This window comes from Neomonachus schauinslandi, chromosome X (genome assembly GCF_002201575.2).
Source record: "Neomonachus schauinslandi chromosome X, ASM220157v2, whole genome shotgun sequence".
Taxonomy (NCBI): Eukaryota; Metazoa; Chordata; class Mammalia; order Carnivora; family Phocidae; genus Neomonachus; species Neomonachus schauinslandi.
The window spans coordinates 7840119-7860067 of record NC_058419.1 but is presented as its reverse complement, the minus strand read 5'-3'; the positions used below and the strand labels follow the sequence as shown (position 1 = coordinate 7860067).

The 19949-nt window shown below is 43.4% G+C and overlaps 1 protein-coding gene across 1 annotated transcript; it reads left to right on the top strand.

Annotated features, from left to right (window-relative positions):
- The first annotated feature begins 1327 nt into the window (after window positions 1-1327).
- SLITRK2 (SLIT and NTRK like family member 2) lies at window positions 1328-4066 on the top strand. Its single transcript, XM_021684456.1, has one exon. It carries the CDS (start codon window positions 1529-1531, stop codon window positions 4064-4066), a length of 2538 nt encoding a protein of 845 aa, XP_021540131.1. The 5' UTR covers window positions 1328-1528.
- Window positions 4067-19949: the final 15883 nt, after the last annotated feature.

Genomic DNA, 19949 nt, shown 5'->3' with positions numbered 1-19949 from the left:
GCCAGTCACCGCCCCAGAAAGTAATTCTCTCCGCACTGAAAAAAAGCACAAGTCCCCTCCTACACAGGCGCTCTGGAGCGGGCACACACCCCACTCGGCACCAGGAGCATCAGAGCACACGAGCTAGGAGGCTGGCAGGCGGGCCCCAGGCCTGTGGCTAAGAGGCACATCTCCTGCGCGCGCGCGCACACACACACATACACACACACACACACACGCACGCACACACACATCCACGCACCCCTCTCCCCGGGAAGATCTGGACCTCCGCTTGGGAATGTGGCATGAGACCCCACTGGAATGGCCCGGAGGGAGTGGCAGGTGGGAGAAACCACTCGAAGGCGCCCGAGGCGAGGCCGGAGGAGTCCCAGGCCCTTCGCGGGGCCCCTCCTGGAGAATCCCCCTCCAGGAGCTTCGCCCGCCGCCCGCCGGGTGGGAGGTGGAGTAGTTCAGATTCAACTGACGCAGCCCGGGTTTGAGCTTTGCAAAGCCACTCGCAGGGAAGGGAAGCATCTGCCCCTCCCTCCCCCACCGCGCGCCCTCGATCCACCGCCTGCCCCCTCCCCGCGTGACGTCACCCTAGCCCTGTCCGGGGGAGCCTGCAAAACCTCTCAAATTCAAACTGCTCGGCGCACTGCTGCCGCTGCCACCGGATTGGAAGCGCGCGCCCGGGCTCAGCCGCCGCCGCCGCTGCCGCCGCCGCCCGCCGCCCGCCGCCCGGCTCCCCGACCTCCCTACGCAGTCGCACCCCCGGGTCCCCGTCGACTCGGCCTCCCGCCGCTCGCGCCCTCCTCTCCTCCCCTGCGGGCTCCCGGATTTTTAATTTCTGCGCACCACCCCCCACCCCCGCCAAATTAAATCCGCCGGCAGAAAGCAGGGCATCCCCCCCGGAAGCGGCGTCTTCTTTTTACCTTGCTCTTCTTCTCTTTCCGAAGATGCTAAACTACTGGCGGACTGCAGAGGAGAGGGGTCCCGTCTTCTCCTGATGTGTGAGTAACCCCCACCCCGCGCTGTCTTCGCTCTTCCATCCTCTCCCCCTCCCCCACCGCCAGTCCCCTGATTTTCCCACCCCCTTTTTGCGCAGTTAAAAAAAAAAAAAGTAAAGCAATTTCTGCTGCGAGCCTAAGACGGGCGAGCCGCCCGAGATCTCTTCAAGATACCCCAGGGGAGGAGGTGATGGGCTGGATTTAGTAGGACAACTCGATTACTAATGACTCCGCGGCTGGCTGCGACCCGCCGGGAAATCAGGTGCAAGCATGTGTGCTCCGGGACGCGCGTGTGGGTGGGCTGGCGGGGGCCGGGGGGAGGGGGAGGGCGAGGAGAGAAGAAACCGCTTTGAGAAACGCAGTGATTTCATTCTGCCGCGTTGCCCACTCCCCGCATTCTCCCTGCCTCCCACTCCGCCCCCTTGCTTTGCCATTTTAATCGGGCTTCCTTGTTTCTCTCTCCCCCGCATCCTTCTCTCTCCCGGCACCCTTCCCCAAGGTTTGCCTGTAGGTACCTGAACTGACACCGACGGTGCCTAAAGATGCTGAGCGGCGTTTGGTTCCTCAGTGTGTTAACCGTGGCCGGGATCTTACAGACGGAGAGCCGCAAAACTGCCAAAGACATTTGCAAGATCCGCTGCCTGTGTGAAGAGAAGGAAAACGTCCTGAATATTAACTGCGAAAACAAAGGATTTACAACTGTCAGCCTGCTCCAGCCGCCCCAGTATCGAATCTATCAGCTTTTCCTCAATGGAAACCTCCTGACGAGACTGTACCCTAACGAGTTCGTCAATTACTCCAACGCCGTGACTCTCCACTTGGGCAACAACGGGCTGCAGGAGATCCGAACCGGGGCGTTCAGCGGCCTGAAAACCCTCAAGAGACTGCACCTCAATAACAACAAGCTCGAGGTGCTGAGGGAAGACACCTTCCTGGGCCTGGAGAACCTCGAGTACCTCCAGGCCGACTACAATTACATCAGTGCCATCGAGGCAGGGGCGTTCAGCAAACTGAATAAGCTCAAAGTGCTCATCCTGAATGACAACCTTCTGCTGTCGCTGCCCAGCAATGTGTTCCGCTTCGTCCTGCTGACCCACTTAGACCTGAGAGGGAACAGGCTGAAAGTGATGCCTTTCGCTGGCGTCCTTGAGCACATTGGAGGGATCATGGAGATCCAGCTGGAGGAGAACCCATGGAATTGCACTTGTGACTTACTTCCTCTCAAGGCTTGGCTGGACACCATAACTGTGTTTGTCGGGGAGATTGTCTGTGAAACTCCCTTTCGACTGCATGGGAAAGATGTGACCCAGCTGACCAGGCAAGATCTCTGTCCCAGAAAAAGTACCGGCGACTCCGGTCAGAGGGGCAGCCATGCAGACACGCACGTCCAAAGGCTGTCGCCCACCATGAATCCCGCTCTCAACCCAACCAGGGCTCCCAAAGCCAGCCGGGCCCCCAAAATGAGAAATCGCCCGACTCCCCGGGTCACCGTGTCAAAGGACAGGCAGAGCTTTGGGCCGATCATGGTGTACCAGACCAAGTCCCCCGTGCCCCTCACCTGCCCCAGCAGCTGTGTCTGTACCTCTCAGAGCTCAGACAATGGTCTAAACGTAAATTGCCAAGAAAGGAAGTTCACGAATATCTCCGACCTGCAGCCCAAACCTACCAGTCCAAAGAAGCTCTACCTGACAGGGAACTATCTTCAAACTGTCTATAAGAATGACCTCTTAGAATACAGTTCTTTGGACTTGTTGCATTTAGGAAACAATAGGATTGCAGTCATTCAGGAAGGTGCCTTCACAAACCTGACCAGTTTACGCAGACTTTACCTGAATGGCAATTACCTTGAAGTGCTGTATCCTTCTATGTTTGATGGACTGCAGAGCTTGCAGTATCTCTATTTAGAATATAATGTCATCAAGGAGATTAAGCCACTGACCTTTGATGCTTTGATTAACCTACAGCTACTGTTTCTGAATAACAACCTGCTGCGCTCCCTACCCGATAATATATTTGGGGGAACGGCCCTCACCAGGCTGAATCTGAGAAACAACCATTTTTCTCACCTGCCTGTGAAAGGGGTTCTGGATCAGCTTCCGGCGTTTATCCAGATAGATCTGCAAGAGAACCCATGGGACTGCACCTGTGACATCATGGGGCTAAAGGACTGGACAGAACATGCCAATTCCCCCGTCATCATCAATGAGGTGACCTGCGAATCTCCTGCAAAGCATGCCGGGGAGATCCTGAAGTTTCTGGGGAGGGAAGCTATCTGTCCCGACAGCCCCAACTTGTCAGACGGAACCGTTTTGTCCATAAATCACAACACAGACACTCCTCGGTCACTTAGTGTGTCTCCCAGTTCCTACCCGGAGCTCCACACTGAAGTTCCACTTTCCGTCTTAATTTTAGGATTGCTTGTTGTCTTTATCTTATCTGTCTGTTTTGGGGCTGGCTTATTCGTCTTTGTCCTGAAGCGCAGAAAGGGGGTGCCCAGTGTGCCGCGGAGTGCCAACAACCTAGATGTCAGCTCCTTCCAGCTACAGTATGGGTCTTACAATACCGAGGCTCAGGATAAAACGGACGGCCACGTCTACAACTATATCCCCCCACCTGTGGGGCAGATGTGCCAAAACCCGATCTACATGCAGAAGGAGGGAGACCCGGTAGCCTATTACCGAAACCTGCAAGACTTCAGCTATGGCAACCTGGAGGAGAAGAAAGAAGAGCCGGCCACGCTGGCTTACACGATAAGTGCCACTGAGTTGCTCGAAAAGCAAGCCACGCCAAGAGAGCCCGAGCTGCTGTATCAGAATATCGCAGAGCGAGTCAAGGAACTTCCCAGTGCAGGACTAGTCCACTATAACTTTTGTACCTTACCTAAAAGGCAGTTCGCCCCTTCGTACGAATCTCGACGCCAAAACCAAGACAGAATCAATAAAACCGTTTTATACGGAACTCCCAGGAAATGCTTTGTGGGGCAGTCAAAACCCGACCACCCTTTACTGCAAGCTAAGCCGCAATCAGAACCAGACTACCTCGAAGTTCTGGAAAAACAAACTGCAATCAGTCAGCTGTGAAGGGCTGCTGCTCCGCACTGTTGGAAGCACTACATTTGCTTTTGTGTGTGTTTGTGTTCTCCCTCCCTCAGCGTCAGTGGGGGACTGTGAACATGCTTGGGGGATGGGGTGAAGCAATGATACTGCTTTTCCAAGTTTTCCTTTAAATTATTTCTCTCTTGCTTCCCCGCACCCCACCCTCTCTTCCTCCTCCCCCTCCCCCCAGTTCTCTCCTTAGGAATCATCAGTGAACATGAGTGTTTCTACAGTGCATTTTGTTCATATATTTTGTTTATGGTTTTGTTTCTTTTTTCTTCTTTTATTTTTCCAGTGTGGGAATGGGAATAGGAGATTATAGTGAATGAAGACAGAGTAAGCAGACTTTTCACGTAAAAATGGATATTTAGCGTATTTTGTAGAAGATCTCCAAAGATCTTTTGAGACCATAAATTCTTTTGTAAATAATGATATATGGTATTTCCGTCTTCAGTTACCAAGTATAGCCACTAGGCATCACTTCTTTGTGTTAAAGTGCCTTTGCACTTTAAGTACATTACTTAAGTGTTGCTTTTAGCTTTGATAAATTGAACATATTTTAATGTGTTGTATTTTTGAAATTAAAAACACTGTAAAATAGATCAAAATGTCAGCTATATTAAGTCAACATACAGTTTGCTTGAGTTATAGAAACCAGCCTGTCATCAAATGATTCTAGTTGTAGGACTTTAGAGATTTAACTGTAAAATATTTCCTTTCCTCTGGGTTTGTTCCAAGTGATTTTATTTAAGTCAACTAAGCGGATTTAACAGTGGACTAGAGGTAAGAAGCTGCCTCAGTCGGGATTAGTAATTCATTAATAAAAGATATTTAACCCAATCTCAGAGTGAATTGAACAATTAATGCCCTTCCGTAAATCATTATTTTACACTAACATGGTCAGTGTTTTAGATTATTTTCCTAATTAAGAGTGCATTACACAACTTGTAATATATTTTTTCTGCATTAAATTAGATATTTTTATATATTTAAATGACAGAGTCTGTATTTCTAACTTTTTAATTGAAATTAATATTTTTTCTGCCTATTGAAACATTTTCTATAAACACACACCAGTAGAGGCCGCCACACACCTCATTTAATAAAGACATATGAGCCATTAAATACCTTGAAGGAACCCCTTCAAAGGTGAGATTAAAACATCCCAAGTAAGTTCTCTGCAAATTCAAGGCAGCAGAGACAAATGTGTACATCACTTTCTATTTCTTTTAGGATTAAAGATTAGGCTCCGAATCCTCAATTTTCACATTTTCCGAGAAAGCAGCGTTTTCCGCTTACATTTATTGAAGCGTTAATGGGGTGCTATCAGATCACATACTCTTTGCATCTCCAAATCAATTAAAAAGTACCTAAACCAAGAAAGGAAGCATCTTTTCTCATCTGCCTTCTTTAGGCGTGTTACTTGAATTCTTCCCTGTCAGCTCAAGCAAGCCTTTCGTTTTGGTCTTAGCATTAGAATGATTTTAACTAACCAAGTCTATATAACATTTATGAAGGCTTATTAGCCTGTAAAGAATTTTTAGATGCAAACATTATTGTGCCATTTAAACAAACAGCCCTTCTTTACAACAAAAAATAGTTTTGTTTTGTCTATTGTAAATCCTTATGCAACTGGGATGGTGATCTGCATATAAAGTAGTCCAGCTTTTCAATTCCTTATTAAAGCAATTGATGGTGTCTGAAAGAAGCACACTGTTTCCTTTTCATAAATAGGTTACTGCACATAATAATCCTTTATTATCATGTGGAGATTGAAGTGGATCCTGATAACTTACTTTTAAAGCTTTAAAATGACTAAGAGTATATTGTCTGTCACTATAAACAATTCATGTGATAGGCTTTCAATTAGAAATTACTTAAGTCCAAATGATTTGGATTAAGAACTACTGGTGCAAAATCTTTTTTTTTTAACAAAAGAAGTTAATTGTGTATATTTAAATGTAAAGGGCATTCGGGGGAAAAAATGCCCTTAACAAACTTCTGAATATCTACAGTGACAAGCTAACATGTTCACTCTTTGATTAGAGATCATAATTCCTATTCAAATCCATTAGATCAAAGTCAAGAATGGTGGCCCGAAATGATCTACAAGAAAGTTAATGTAGTGAGATTTACATTTCATACAAGAGGAGAGAGAATATTATGCTAACTGAACTTGGAGACAGCTCCCGGAAAAACCACCTCCTCTTTGAGTGAAGTATATACATATACATATACGTGTGTGTGTGTGTGTGTGTGTGTGTGTGTGATATATAATACATATATATAAAAGAGTTTCAAAAATCTTCTTGTGGCTGCTTTCATTTGGTGCAATGATAAACACAGAATACAGAGGTAGGTATTTTGGGAAGTGATTATAAAGGCAAATTAGGATACATATCCTGTTAAGATAGTTTTTAAGTTTATACATCTAACTAGAACTACTGATGTAGTGACTCCACGTCAGGGTTTGTTCTCATTCACCGGAAAGTCATTCCATTATCCACAGAAAAACCCATTTCATTGATCTTAAACAGAGATAGCTTAATATTCATGTAGTTAACATGATTTTTAAGAGGCCTCCTGGAAGAACTCAGATTCATACACTCTCTCATTTAGTACTTACGGTGCAGATCCAGAGTCTCATGTTCTTTAGATTTTTACTTCATTTGTATTAGGTTTTAAGATGAAATTGTTTGAATGTGGTTCAGACCATTTCATTTAAAAGGCCTCATACACCATATACTCTGAAGCTTTATTTCCTAACGCAATCACAAACACTTTTATGTTTATTAACTTACTAGCATCCCCACCGACTATATTATTTTGCTTTATCCACTCAAGTGCTATTTTATTGTAGGATTTTGTTTTTATCTCCTACAGCTGGAGTTTGCTATTTCACTTTTATTTCCTATGCAACCTGTAATGGGTATGAGCATCAGCACAGCGAAATGGTTCCAGCCAACAGAGTGTGATCTCCCCCCGCCCTGCCTGGAACAGATCTATGTGTCTGGCCCTACAAATGGCAAATGGTAATTTCCTTCGATTCTAGCTCTTAATGATTTGCTTTCATTGTTTCTGAGTATACCTGTGGCTAAGTTTATATTGAAACATTCAAAAGTACTATTTCTCAGTCGGGACACAACTGCCAAGTTTGATTTGGTTTTGGACTTTAGTCAATCTGTGTGCCTTTTTTTTCCCTCCAGCAGTTGGTGAGTAAGGAAATGACTCTTCAAATTCCTCTGCTTTGCCCTCTGACCTCTAAGGAGATTTAATTTTTCTAAATATTTCCATGTCATCAAGGGCTCCATATTTTAATGGATTCTAAAAAAAAACAACCCGTATAGGGAACAAGAGAGAGGTTCTGTGATTTTTAAGACTGGAAATTCATTTTGATTGTACACATTCCAGAAACATACTGGATTGGATGCTAGAGTGAAGAAAGCTTTCCAGACGATTCTCCCAATTCAATCATTTCTTCATTCATTCATTCGTCCAATAAATATTTATTGAGTGCTTGCTTCCTAGGTGCCAGGCTCTATGATGTGTGCTGGGGGGGGCACAGAGATAGACAGGATCTCTGCCCCCCCAACCCCCCAGCCCCCCGCCAGGGAGCTTACAGCTAATAAAGGAGAACCTTATTTGAATGACAATCACCCAGAGTCAACAGTGGGAACAGTAAAGAAATGCAGGAAGTTGGATTTTTAAAGGTGATTCTGTGCAATGAAGTATAAGAGTAAGACGTCATAAATAGACTAGCTACAGTGTAACCACCATTAACATCTCTTTAAAATTACGCAGCTAAAAAGGGGGAAGACCCCACAAAAATAAAACAAATTTCTGCAGGATAGGGCCCAGTATTATGGCCTCAAGATAGCTACAGACTTGGGCTATCTAAAGATCTACATTATAAAGATGAATCCCAAAATTGTAAATACAAAATCACAAACGTACTTAAATTTTCCGGAATAGCCATGTTTTAGAGGCAGTATTTGCTTTATATTTCAGTGGCTTAAAAGGTAACATTTTGGCTTAAGTGTCTTTTACCAGTACTATGATAAGACACTCACCTAGATCCTGAGAGAGAAAATTCAGTACTGTATATAGGCTTACTTTGCTTCTCACAATGGTTGTGCAAAAAGTCACGTGTAAACTGAAATTTTGTAAGTCAAATTGTATTTTCAATGCATTAGGGGAGCTGCCACTTGGAGGAAACTTGTGAATCATTTTATAAAGCAGAAAACCACTTTATAATACAAGTCATCCCTCCAATTCATTGGTTTTTGTATGTTTGGGTTTCCAATATCGACTTTGCTTAAACCAGAGCCCACCTGCTGCATAAGAGTGTGTTCTGCCCGTGCTGCGGGTCTCTTGGGTGCTAAGGGCTTGTACTTGAAACTCTGCTGCTCTTTCGTGTGAACTGAGCTACCGAGCGATTCCAGGATGCACAGTAGCATGCCTGAGCGGTCCGAGTAGCCAACCCGCTTCACCTGAATTGAACACAGGACTCTTGTCCGCAGCATCTTCTCTCTCAGATGTGGCTATGTTTCCTTAGAGGGTAGAGTGACTCCTGTATTCACATCCTATAAAGTGCTTAGAGTCACAGGTTTTATAATAAATATGTTATTATGTAAATATATTGAATCGCATGTGCGTTGGAATTTTTTAGCGGTATTTTAGCTTGAACGTACCTGTACAAATACTGTAAGAGTTAGTGGCAAATAATTGTTGTCAAGTTATTGGAATAAATGGCAAATGAAACAAGCTCTCGTGTAGACTTCTGTGCCAAGTGGTGACATTGTCTAAAAAACTGAATGTCATGGTTTGGGCTCTTAATAGGCAAAATGAAATACTGAAAATGTGATCAACGACATTGTGTTCTATTGGATAAACTGTTTATACAGGTACTTTATGCTAGAGTTAGCTTTCAGTAAATAAATACAGTTAATAAATATTCACTAAGAAAGAACATTTGAATTAATTATAAAAATTCTTTATGATTTTAAAAGGAATTAATGACAAAGTATTTTGAATTAGAAAAATTCTTTAGAATTAGAAAAACTTAAGTGGAATTGATGACAAAGTATTACTGGAACTTTGTTGTAAGGTGTTCAAATGCTTACAAATTAAGGTCTTCTATTCCATGTATGATTATAATTTATATATTAAGGGTAAACTGAGCTTTTTAAAAACATATTAATACTTTTCCATGAATGTCCATTAGTATCAGACTTAAAAAATTAAAAGTAAAAAAAGGAACAAAAACCAGTTGAGACACAGAGGTCTCTGTAGGAACTGAAAGAAAGTCTACTGATTTTCCACACCCTCCCCCCACACACACACCCACCCACTCCACAGCTAACTGGTTTTCATGATAAAATTCTAATACTGTAAGTCATCTGATAAATTTATATTTTATAAAATAATTCAGATTGACATGCAAATCCAAGGAATGGAAATTACGAATTCATCTCTAACAGAAATGTTATCACTATATTCGCAGAGTAGAGTTAAAACGAGAGAGAGAGAGATGCATTTGTTGCTGTAATCGTGGTGAGATATCTATATATCTAGCAAAGTGACTTCTTTGACTATTTGCATTTGGTTGAACATCAGAATATATTGCCAGGTGTGCTCCATTCACAAATGTATAACCTAACAAAGGATTTGAGATTCCTGTGGTGGACACGAAGACTTAGAACAAGTTATCCCCTCTTGAGATTATTAACGTGCCATATGCAGAATAAATTCAGCTTATTCATGTAGCCTTCACAAGGTGGCTGAAACAATGGGGACTAGCCTCATTTGAACTGTTTTGTTGAAGAATGAGAGTTGGTGCTTGATACGCTAGATTATCTGATCTTTTAAGAAGATGAGTTGAGGGGCGCCTGGGTGACACAGCTAGCTGAGCACCTGACTCTTGGTTTCAGGTCAGGTCATGGCCTCAGGGTTGTGGGATCGAGCCGTGCGTCAGACTCCGTGCTCAGCCCCGAGTCTGCTTGGGAGTCTCTCTCTCCTCTCCCTCTACTCCTCCCGCCCCTCTGTCTCTGAAATAAATAAATAAATCTTTTTTTGTTTGTTTAAGATGAGTTGAGAAGGAATGGGAATGACAGTAGTGCGCAGCTCCCTATTCTGAATGCAGGTAATACATCAGCAAATCAGATGTGTCTGTTGAGGCTGGAAAAAGACCATCAAAACAGATGCTGTCATTCCTGAAGGGGGGCTGGAAATGGACCTGATCCAGGTTTCCCTGGGCAACCACTTGGTAATTAGTATACATCATTTTTATTAATTTAATTTTCAAACATTATTTTATATTTGCTATCAACATTATCCTAAAAAGGAACATTTGAGCTAATTATCTGTCAGATCCAGTTACCTGGCATTTTTGGACAGATCTGATCTTGACAGAATGTTGGTTACAACAGGAAATATAAGGTACTTTCTAGCTCACGAGTGACTCTTGGGCAGACAGGATAGGTGAGTGGATAATCCTTGGTCAAGTCTTTCGCTTCTCAAGCCCCTTTTATCTTCACATCGTTAACACCTGACGCAGTGTTTTGGAACATAATAACCCTCCATAAATATTTCCTTAATGAATAAATGAATAAGACTCTGGCTTTCGTGTGAACAATGAAGAAAAGGTTGAAAGCTGGAGGATGTAAGTTCAAAGCATAATTACAGCGGACTCTTAGCTATTCCAGAAAGTCTGAAACAAATGTTCACTTGGAATATTTTCAGAACTCATTTTCAGACACACACACACGCACACACACACACAAAGACACACCCCATGAGGATGGCAGAGACGTTATGGTAACACACAGCCAAGATCCAAAGTTTATTACATGCAGGCAGGCCCGATTTTAAGTGATACTTGAGTCTGTCTATTGAACCCAATGACTCATTCTAGATTTAAAAGTAGCTTGTAATTGGCTTTTGGAATTGGGAGATTCTGACTTGAGAGAAAAATGCACTCCCTGACAAGCTTGAATGATGAATTCTTCCGGAGCTTATCACGTAGTTCTTCCTACGGCTCTGTATATTTAATTGGTTTGTTTCCTAAGTCTTCCAGATAAGAGAGAAATTCTTTGTGTTCAAGACCATATTAAACCACATTTCTGTCAGAACACGGTTGTCTTGTAAAGTCTGACTTACACAAAATAAGAACCTACAGGTAGTGTTTCATAAGGATCTGAGCTTGTGATCTTCTCCAACTGCAGGCAGTGCTGGACGGGATGACATCTCTAACTTTTGTACTCTAGGATTCTAGGTTACTTTGGGAGTGGTGGCTACACACAAAACAAACACTGAGACAACTATTCAGGTGATTCAACCGGAAAATCTCTTACCCCACTTCCCCTCCCAGTTGTCCAATTTGGACATAGCTTTACTCCGATTTTATTTTTACAGGATTCAAATGCACCATGTGCCTTGGATCAATTTCGCTTCTTAAACTTGACTTCAAAAATGTTCAAACCACTTTTATTTCTTTGTAAATCACAACTTCCTACTGCTTTTTTTGGTGGGGGGTGGGGCAGGGGAGGTGATGGGTTTTTCATGTAGCTGTTTTGCAGGAGAGTAGTCTATGAGGTTGCTATGTTTAATTATTCTGTGTTATAATTAAGAAAGTTAAACTATGCATCAATCTAGGGAGATCCCATTATCACATTTCAGGGCATAGCGTAGTTTTCTCATTCAGTTCTTCCTCATCTCACCCTTTTAGCCAACACGACCAAGTTTCTTATCATCAGAGAAACTGATGAACCCTTGGAAAACTCAGTTGCGCCTCAGAAATGCAATGATTCATTCCAGTGAGCAAAGCTTTTAGCTGACAAGTGGCGTTTGCCCTCTTCCTGATCATAAACTTCAGCCATAGTTTTATTGCTGGGCCACTGTGTCTCTATCTGGACAAATAGATTTTAACTGGAAACAAAGAAATAAAGCCCCCTCAATCGTGCAATATTCACCTGACAGGATCTTTGCAAGAGTGAAAAAGAAAAATATCCATTGAGAAACTTCCTCTGCTTTCCAGAGGTTTCTGAGGGGCTTATTAAAAACATTAGTGAATGAAAGGAAAATCCAGCTACACTTTGCTGTGTGTTTCCTGTCATGTTACAGAAGGTTATGAAAAAGAAAGTGTAGGTTATCCCGGTCCAAGCTGTCATCTCTTATTTTTTTTTAAGATTTTATTTTTTTAAGTAAATCTACCCCCAAAGTGGGGCTTGAACTCACAACCTTGAGATCAAGAGTCACATGCTCCACCCACTGAGCCAGTCAGGTGCCTCCAAGCTGTCATCTTAAAAAAGAAAAAAAAAAAAAAAAAAGGATTCCATTGAGATACTAAGGACTTACAGTATCATTACATCTCAAGTGTTTAACTTGAAATTGTGGAACAAAATATATTTTATCTACTAAATTGATCTCTGAAAAGTAAGTACATGTTAAGCAATCATCTGGGTAATTTGAGAGAGGGACTTGTTAAAGGAATCTTATTAGTTTGAAACTGTATTTATTCAGATTTTGCTTTGTGCAAATTCATCAGAAAGTTATTCAGTTCTGCTATGCAAACAGATCAAATGTTCTGAAATTTCAAAACTCAGCTAATTTTTCTGCTCTTACAGATTAAAATGGGGGGAGTCTCTGCCTGTGTTGATGCAATTTGTTGTTTTTGAATTGGACTTTCTGAGTTTCTCTCTAAAACAAAATCAAATATCCAAGGATGGATAAGGTGAAGTCTTAGGAGAAGGGTAAATATATATATTTCCCCAAATTATTTATTTAAAAAGATTATTTATTTATTTATTTGAGAGAGAGAGAGCGAGCCTGAGCGGGGGGGGGGAGGGGCAGAGGGAGAGGGAGAAGCAGAATCCCCACTGAGCAGGGAGCCCAACACGGGGCTCAATCTCAGGACCCCCGAGATCATGACCTGAGGCGAAGGCAAACGCTTAACCGACTGAGTCACCCAGGTGCCCCTCCCCAAGTAATCTATAACAGAGGGCCACAAAATAGGGAGTTTCACAAAATTCTCTTAACCTTGCCTGTCCAAGAGAAATCTTTCCCAAGCCTTGATCTCTGCTCAGGAGACAAACATTTTCCCGTGTAAGACTTTGAATTTTATTGGGTTCTATTTTGTTTTGGTCTTCAATGACACTGATTCCTTCTGATTTGCTGACTGAGGAGGGTCTGAGGACAGTGGAGGGACCATTCACCAAAGGACAAGGGGCCCTAGGATTTAGCCTCCATGTCTGTGAAAGAGAATGCAGTTAGACTTAGCCTTCCCAGTCAAGAAAGCAATTGAATTAAAATGAGCTTCTTTCTGGGGAAACCTGGAATCCACTTCAATTCATAAAAAAAAGTTAATCATTCGCTGAGTTGACAAATTAACTTTCATTAATAACAAATTATTTTTTTTAAGGATTTTATTTATTTATTTGAGAGAGAGAGCACATGAGAGGGGGGAGAGTCAGGAGGGTCAGAGGGAGAAGCAGACTCCCTGCCGAGCAGGGAGCCCGATGCGGGACTCGATCCCGGGACTCCAGGATCATGACCTGAGCCGAAGGCAGTCGCCCAACCAACTGAGCCACCCAGGCGCCCTAACAAATTATTTTCAACAAACCTCACACCTGCTCTGTGACACACCAGTGAAAACATTTGGACTTGCAGTTCTATTGTTCCTCTTGGCTTAAAAAAACAGTCTCATGATTTTCTTTCCCTCATCTTTATTTCAGCTCCTAAACATTATAATTGTATAAATCCATTTACACAAAGAGTATGAGTAATTTCTGGTAGTCCTTATGTGGTAACAGATTGTCTCTAAAAATACAATTTATGGAGCGCTTATTGTGTGCTGAACACTTGAACAGATGCGATGCACATCGAAGACAAATCCACAAGTGTTCCTGAAGGCCCAGCATGTGCCCAGCACTAGGAGGAGATTACAGGTGTAAATGAGGAAATTGCTGGCCACGGTCTGTGTGTCAGGGACCTCCTCTGTGTGCCGCGGAGACGTAACATTTACACTCAAAATAAGACATGACTCCTGCCCTCAAGGAATTTATAACCAAGTTGGGAAGATGAGCTACTTATCCTTGAAAGGGATAGGAGAGGTCAGGGTCAGAGAAGAAAAAGATCAATGCACACTACACTGGCATTATCTGAGAAGGCTGCTTTGAGGAAGAAGGACACAGAAAGAGCCTTGAATTGGGGAAAGGCTTAGGGAATGAGCAAGCTCGACAATGTAAAGACAGAAATAAGCCTGTGAAGAACAGTGAAGAGCATGGGACGACTGGCTCAACTTACCTTTTGATGGCTTTGAAAGCCAGAGTCAGACATTTGGACTCAATTCTATAAATAATGGAAAGCCCTTCAAGCAAAGTAAAAATCATAGAACTGTGAATATTTATATAGTGCCTCGTAAAGTCCTTCGTCGGCATTTCTGATGTGAATCCTGTAATCACTATGGAGATGATCAGAACTAGGTTACAATGAGGAGCCCGGGGTTTAGGGAGTGTGGGTGCTTGCCCCGGTGACCCGCTGGGTGCAGAGAGATGCCACCTCACTCAGCACGGCCGTGCTCAAGAACAGGCCCTCCGGAGCCCACATGCCAAGACTTGAAACGCAGCTCTGCCCCTCGCCAACTCTGTGACCTTGGGCAAGTCACTTAACCTCTCTGCACCTCCGTTTCTCCATCTGAAACAAGGTGATGATGATCACATTTGCCCTCACGGGATGGTTATGAGCATCGATGAGTTCAGGTTTCCAAAATAAAATGTATTTGTTAAACGAAGAGTGCCAAAGGTGTCAAAACCAGTTCTGACTGGACTTTAAACCTGTGTCCTGTCCACTTCATCTCCGGGGCTCGCAGGATAAAGAAAGAAGCGATGAGTCATCCGGCAGAAAGAATGATCCGAGCACTTGGGCAGAGAGGAGCCTGGGGTCCAGGGGCTGCTGTGGTAATCTGGGCTTAAGGAAGTGAGCCCTCGTGATCAGGGAAATGGGGGAGAAGATGAAGGAAGCCAAGTGACCCCGCTCTTCCATCTAACCACACACTGTCCACAACTGGAAGTACAGATCGATCTAGAAAGCCATGCGTAGTAAGCCTTCCCCCTTTATCATCAGGGATTCCTAGTTTAATAATACTCACATTCTCTAAGGGAAAAGCAGAAGGCAAAATGGGTAAGGAAAACAAGGACAGTCTTCTTGGTGGATTCTGAAGGGAGAGCACCTCGAAGGGAGTTGGTCACGGGAGCAGAAACCCGAGGCCACGTAATGAGGAGAGCTGGGGTCAGTCACACAGGAACTCAGGCTTACAAGGGCCCCACACTTGCTTTCAGGCTCTGCCACTCTAGTGGTTCTTGAAATTATTAACAGTGTTTGAACAAGAGACCGTACATTGTCACTTCGCCAGGGGCCTCACAGATGAGGTAACCAGTCCTGGGTCTATGACACCAGTGACTCCATTAACTTGGCACAGATTCCTCTCGCCTAAGGCAGAGCTAGTTCTACTTGGGATCACTTTTTTATGAACGTCCTGCAACCTCCTATTTTTCTGGTTACATGTCTCTCTTTCCACTGTCCTCTCACATGTGGTCTCACGCAAAGGGGAAGGGTAGATGCTTCTTTTAAACACCTTGTATTTACATTTCTCCATGCGGTTTTACCTAATTCAGAACGTGCACGTGTGTGCGCGCGCGTGTTCTAGACGAGTCGTCCGGTGCTAAAGCAGTCTCGGTGAGGGAGGGCATGGTGTCTCTGTTCTGCTGTTAGCACCACAGCGGAGAGCTGGGGAGAGCAGCCCAGGGATTTCGCAATTTGAGAAGAGCAATTTGGCTTCTGTAGGGCAGGTAAAGAAAATGGCTTGGCATGATTTGGGTAAGCTCTGTGGGAAGGAAATTGTGTACTTTTTAAAACTCTCCATTCACCTCGGTCATCTAAGCTGTGACCACAAGAAAAACTTCCAGTGGGCTCAGGTTTCATTCATCAGAAGAGCCTCAAGAAGAAAGGAAAAAGAAGGGAGCAGAATTTTCTCCATTTAAGAACATAAAAAACAGGGGGCGCCCAGGTGGCTCAGTGAGTTGAGTGTCCGACTCTTGATCTTAGCTCAGGTCTTGATCTCACGGTTGTGAGTTCGAGCCCCACGTTGGGTTCCGTGCTGGGCATGGAGCCAAAAAAAAAAAAAAAAAAAAGAACACAAAAAACAGAAGCATTTTGAGGGGAAGGGAACTTGGTAAAGTTGAAACAGTAAGTTAGAGATTTCACAGAAGCCGGATATTTTTATTGCATTCTATCAGTTCATTGTAAATGAAACTGTTTCAGAAGCCTTTGAGGATTTCCATTAAATGGCACCCAGGTAAATTTTCACAGTTATTCATAGCAAAACTCTTTAAATAGTAAATGAGAAAGGTCACATCATGACAGCATTGTACAAGCAAAAACTCCCCTGACGCCCAGGCAAAGATTTCTGTCAAGCATTTGTCAGGCACAGAGGAGGATCTTGGAGGCAAACCTCATAGCTGCCTTTGAAGCCTGGAGCTTTTAGAAGCCTGAGATGTTAGGCCACATATGCGCCTTCTGTTTACATCTGACCCACCAACCGTGGGTCTTTCTTAGAATGTAAATGAATGAGACCTGGGGACAAAAGTAACTTTGAGTGATCTATTTGGTCTTTCTGACCTGAAAACCCACCAGTCATTGAAGGGCCATTGTGGGCATTGATGTAACGTAGGAAGTCCAGACCCTATGTTGGGCTCAAAGCTTAGGCTTTCTTCTTATTCTCATTCTGCTTTTCTAAATAAAAGCACTCAGCACATTGCCCATTGATTCCTTAGGCTGACAAAATCCCAGTAGTGCCAGATAGCACAGAGGCCCTTAGCCCTGAGCCCAGAGGAGGGGTAGGCCCCCCCTTGGGCTGGCTGCCTTGCTTCCCCAAGCACGGGAGTGTGGACTCAGGCACAAGCCTCCCTCCTTGAGCTCTGAGATGGATCAGATGGCTACAGATCCAGAAAGCTGTGCTCTGCAACTACTAACAGTTGCTGAATCACAGCAGAGAGGTAGCTTGGGACTTAGAAAACTTCTAGCACTATTTTTTATCCCAATAACCCTAATGTTACTAAATTCCATTCATGATTGTTATAAACAATCAAACCAAGTGAAGATGATAGAAATAAAACTTAAAGACTGATTTGGTAAATAAGTGCATAGGTCTCTGGCTTAATTCTTCTTCCTCTCTTCTTTTTTTAGAGAGAGCAAGAGAGCCAGAGAGCAGGAGCCTGGGCCGGAACAGGCGTGGGGGAGGAGCAAAGAAGAGAGAGAATCTTAAGCAGGCTCCATGCTCAGTGCAGAGCCCGACGCCGGCCTCCATCTCACAACCCTGAGATCATGACTTGAGCTGAAATCAGGAGTCGGACACCCAAGCGCCTGAGCCACCCAGGCGCTCTGGCTTAATTCTTAAATAGACAAATCAAGAATTCTTTATGTGTATTTTGGTTATCCCTAGAACTGGTAGATTAAAAACTGCGTGTGGCTTTTTTATAACATAATATCTCTTATATTGCCAGTGTTTTTTTTTTCCCTGTAAGTAGTACTGACATCAAAGTCTTCTCAAATCTGTCATCTACACTGGACAAAAATAGTCTTAAGACCTCTTTTGATCTAAAAAAAAAATACGCAATTCTGGGGCACCTGGCTGGCTTGGTCAGTGGAACATGGGACTCTTGATCTCAGGGTTGTGAGTTTGAGCCCCACATTGGGTGTAGAGATTACTTAAAAATGAAATATTTTTTTACGTTTACACCAACGTGGGGCTCGAACTCACAATCCCAAGATCAAGAGTCGAAAGCTCTTTCGACGGAGCCAGCCAGGTATCCAAAAAATAAAATCTTTAAAAAAAATTAAAAATGCACAATTCCATGGCTTACTTTACAAATTGTGCCGTGATTCAAATTATAGTAAAATAAACCTGTAAATTAAGTTTTGGATGAAGAAATTTCCACTTTTGCAAACTGAACAAATAATTTTTACCTACAGCAAGCAATTTCTTTTTTTCTTTTCTCAAAGATTTTATTAATTATTTGACAGAGAGAGACACAGTGAGAGAGGAACACAAGCAGGGGGAGTGGGAAAGAGAGAAGCAAGCCTCCCACAGAGCAGGAAGCCCAATGCAGGACTGATCCCAGGACCCTGGGATCATGACCTGAGCCAAAGGTAGATGCTTAACGACTGAGCCACCCAGGCGCCCCAAGCAATTTCTTTTTAAACCGTGCTACCACATTTGTAAATCTCATCTGATCTTCATAAAATTATGAAAATCAAGAACAATGAAAATGAAAATATTTCCTTTATACTTTTCAGAGACCGGAGGTCTGGATGAAACCACTTGATGGCTCTTTTTCACATGGTAAACACTGGCAAAAGCAGGTGGGGGGAGGGGATTGAAATATGGGTTATCACTTTATTGTTCCCGGGGTTAAAGAAAAGAACTTCTGGGGGCACCTGGCTGGCTCAGTCCATACAGCATGCGACTCTTGATCTCAGGGCCGTGAGTTCAAGCCCCACATTGGGCCTAGAGCTTTAAAAAAAAAAAAAAAAAAGGAAAAGAAAAGAACTTTTCACCCCTAGCTATTATGCAGCAAGCCATTTTTTCAACATTCTCATTTACAATGTTTTCCGGAGTCTAACTTTTGTCTTTAAAAGGTTTAAGGTAATGCTCACACATGCCTACTTAAAAATACTTTCCCATTTGTGACATTTCCTTTTCCCAGACCTCTGGTAAACTTAAGAGGCCTCATTACACTACATGGAAATAAAGGGATTCCCAAGTGGAAGCGGACTGTTTTGAACGCTGACTAATGTCCATGGTGGGGGAAAATAATTAACTCATCAACTCATTCATTCATTCATGTAACAAACATTTATTAAACACTGTGCGAAACTCCAGCTCTAATCCTCCAGGAGTTCACAATCAAGTGGTGCATAAAAGGAATGCTAATGCAAAGTTGGAAACGCCTTGCTAGAAGGATACACAGAGTGCGTGCGTTGAGACTAGATAGAGAGGCAGCCACTAACTTGGTCTGGGCAGGAAGACCGAGCAAAAGTTATCCTCGAGCTGGACCTAGAAGGGTGAGGGGCACTGTGTTGGGAGGGGAACAGCAGGTGTGAAGGCATAGACCTGGGCAAGTGCAGGATATCTTGTGGTCATGGTGAGACATCCAGTGTAAGTAAGTACAGGATAGGGTCGAAGGGGAGAATGGCAAGGATGCGGCGGTAGGTGGGCAATCGTCAAAACACGGAGAACCTCGAATGTCATGCTAAGGAGACTGAAGGCCTTGTGGGTTTGAACACCGTAGTAACATGATCCAATCTACATTTAGAAAAATCACTTTGGGGATAATGGAATAGGGTAGGGAGAAACCAGAGGTGGGAAAAATAATGTGGACATCAAAGCAGGAGCCAGAGCAGCTGAAACTAGGGGGTATGGAAGTCCTCATGAGAAAAGGGGGTAAGGAATAGGAGGGGGTCAAATCCTTCTAGAATCTTGTAGGTTTATATCATACAAGATGTTAACATATATTTAACCAAAGTCTTGGCATAAAAAGCATTAACTAAACCCATGTCCCCATTTGCATGGAACTCCAAAGTACTTATGAGAAGCATACTTTCACTTCCTCATATGCACTGAAGACTTTTGTAGATAAATGACTTGCTTCAAATCAATGGCTGTACTTCCAACAGGACCATCTATAAATGCCCTAATGAATGAATGTGCTAACAGTTCCTCCATACCCTGAACATTAGCTGGAGTCTATCCTTTAGTATGGACGTGTGGTGACTGTATGAGCATATAAATTCTACATGGAATATGAGAACC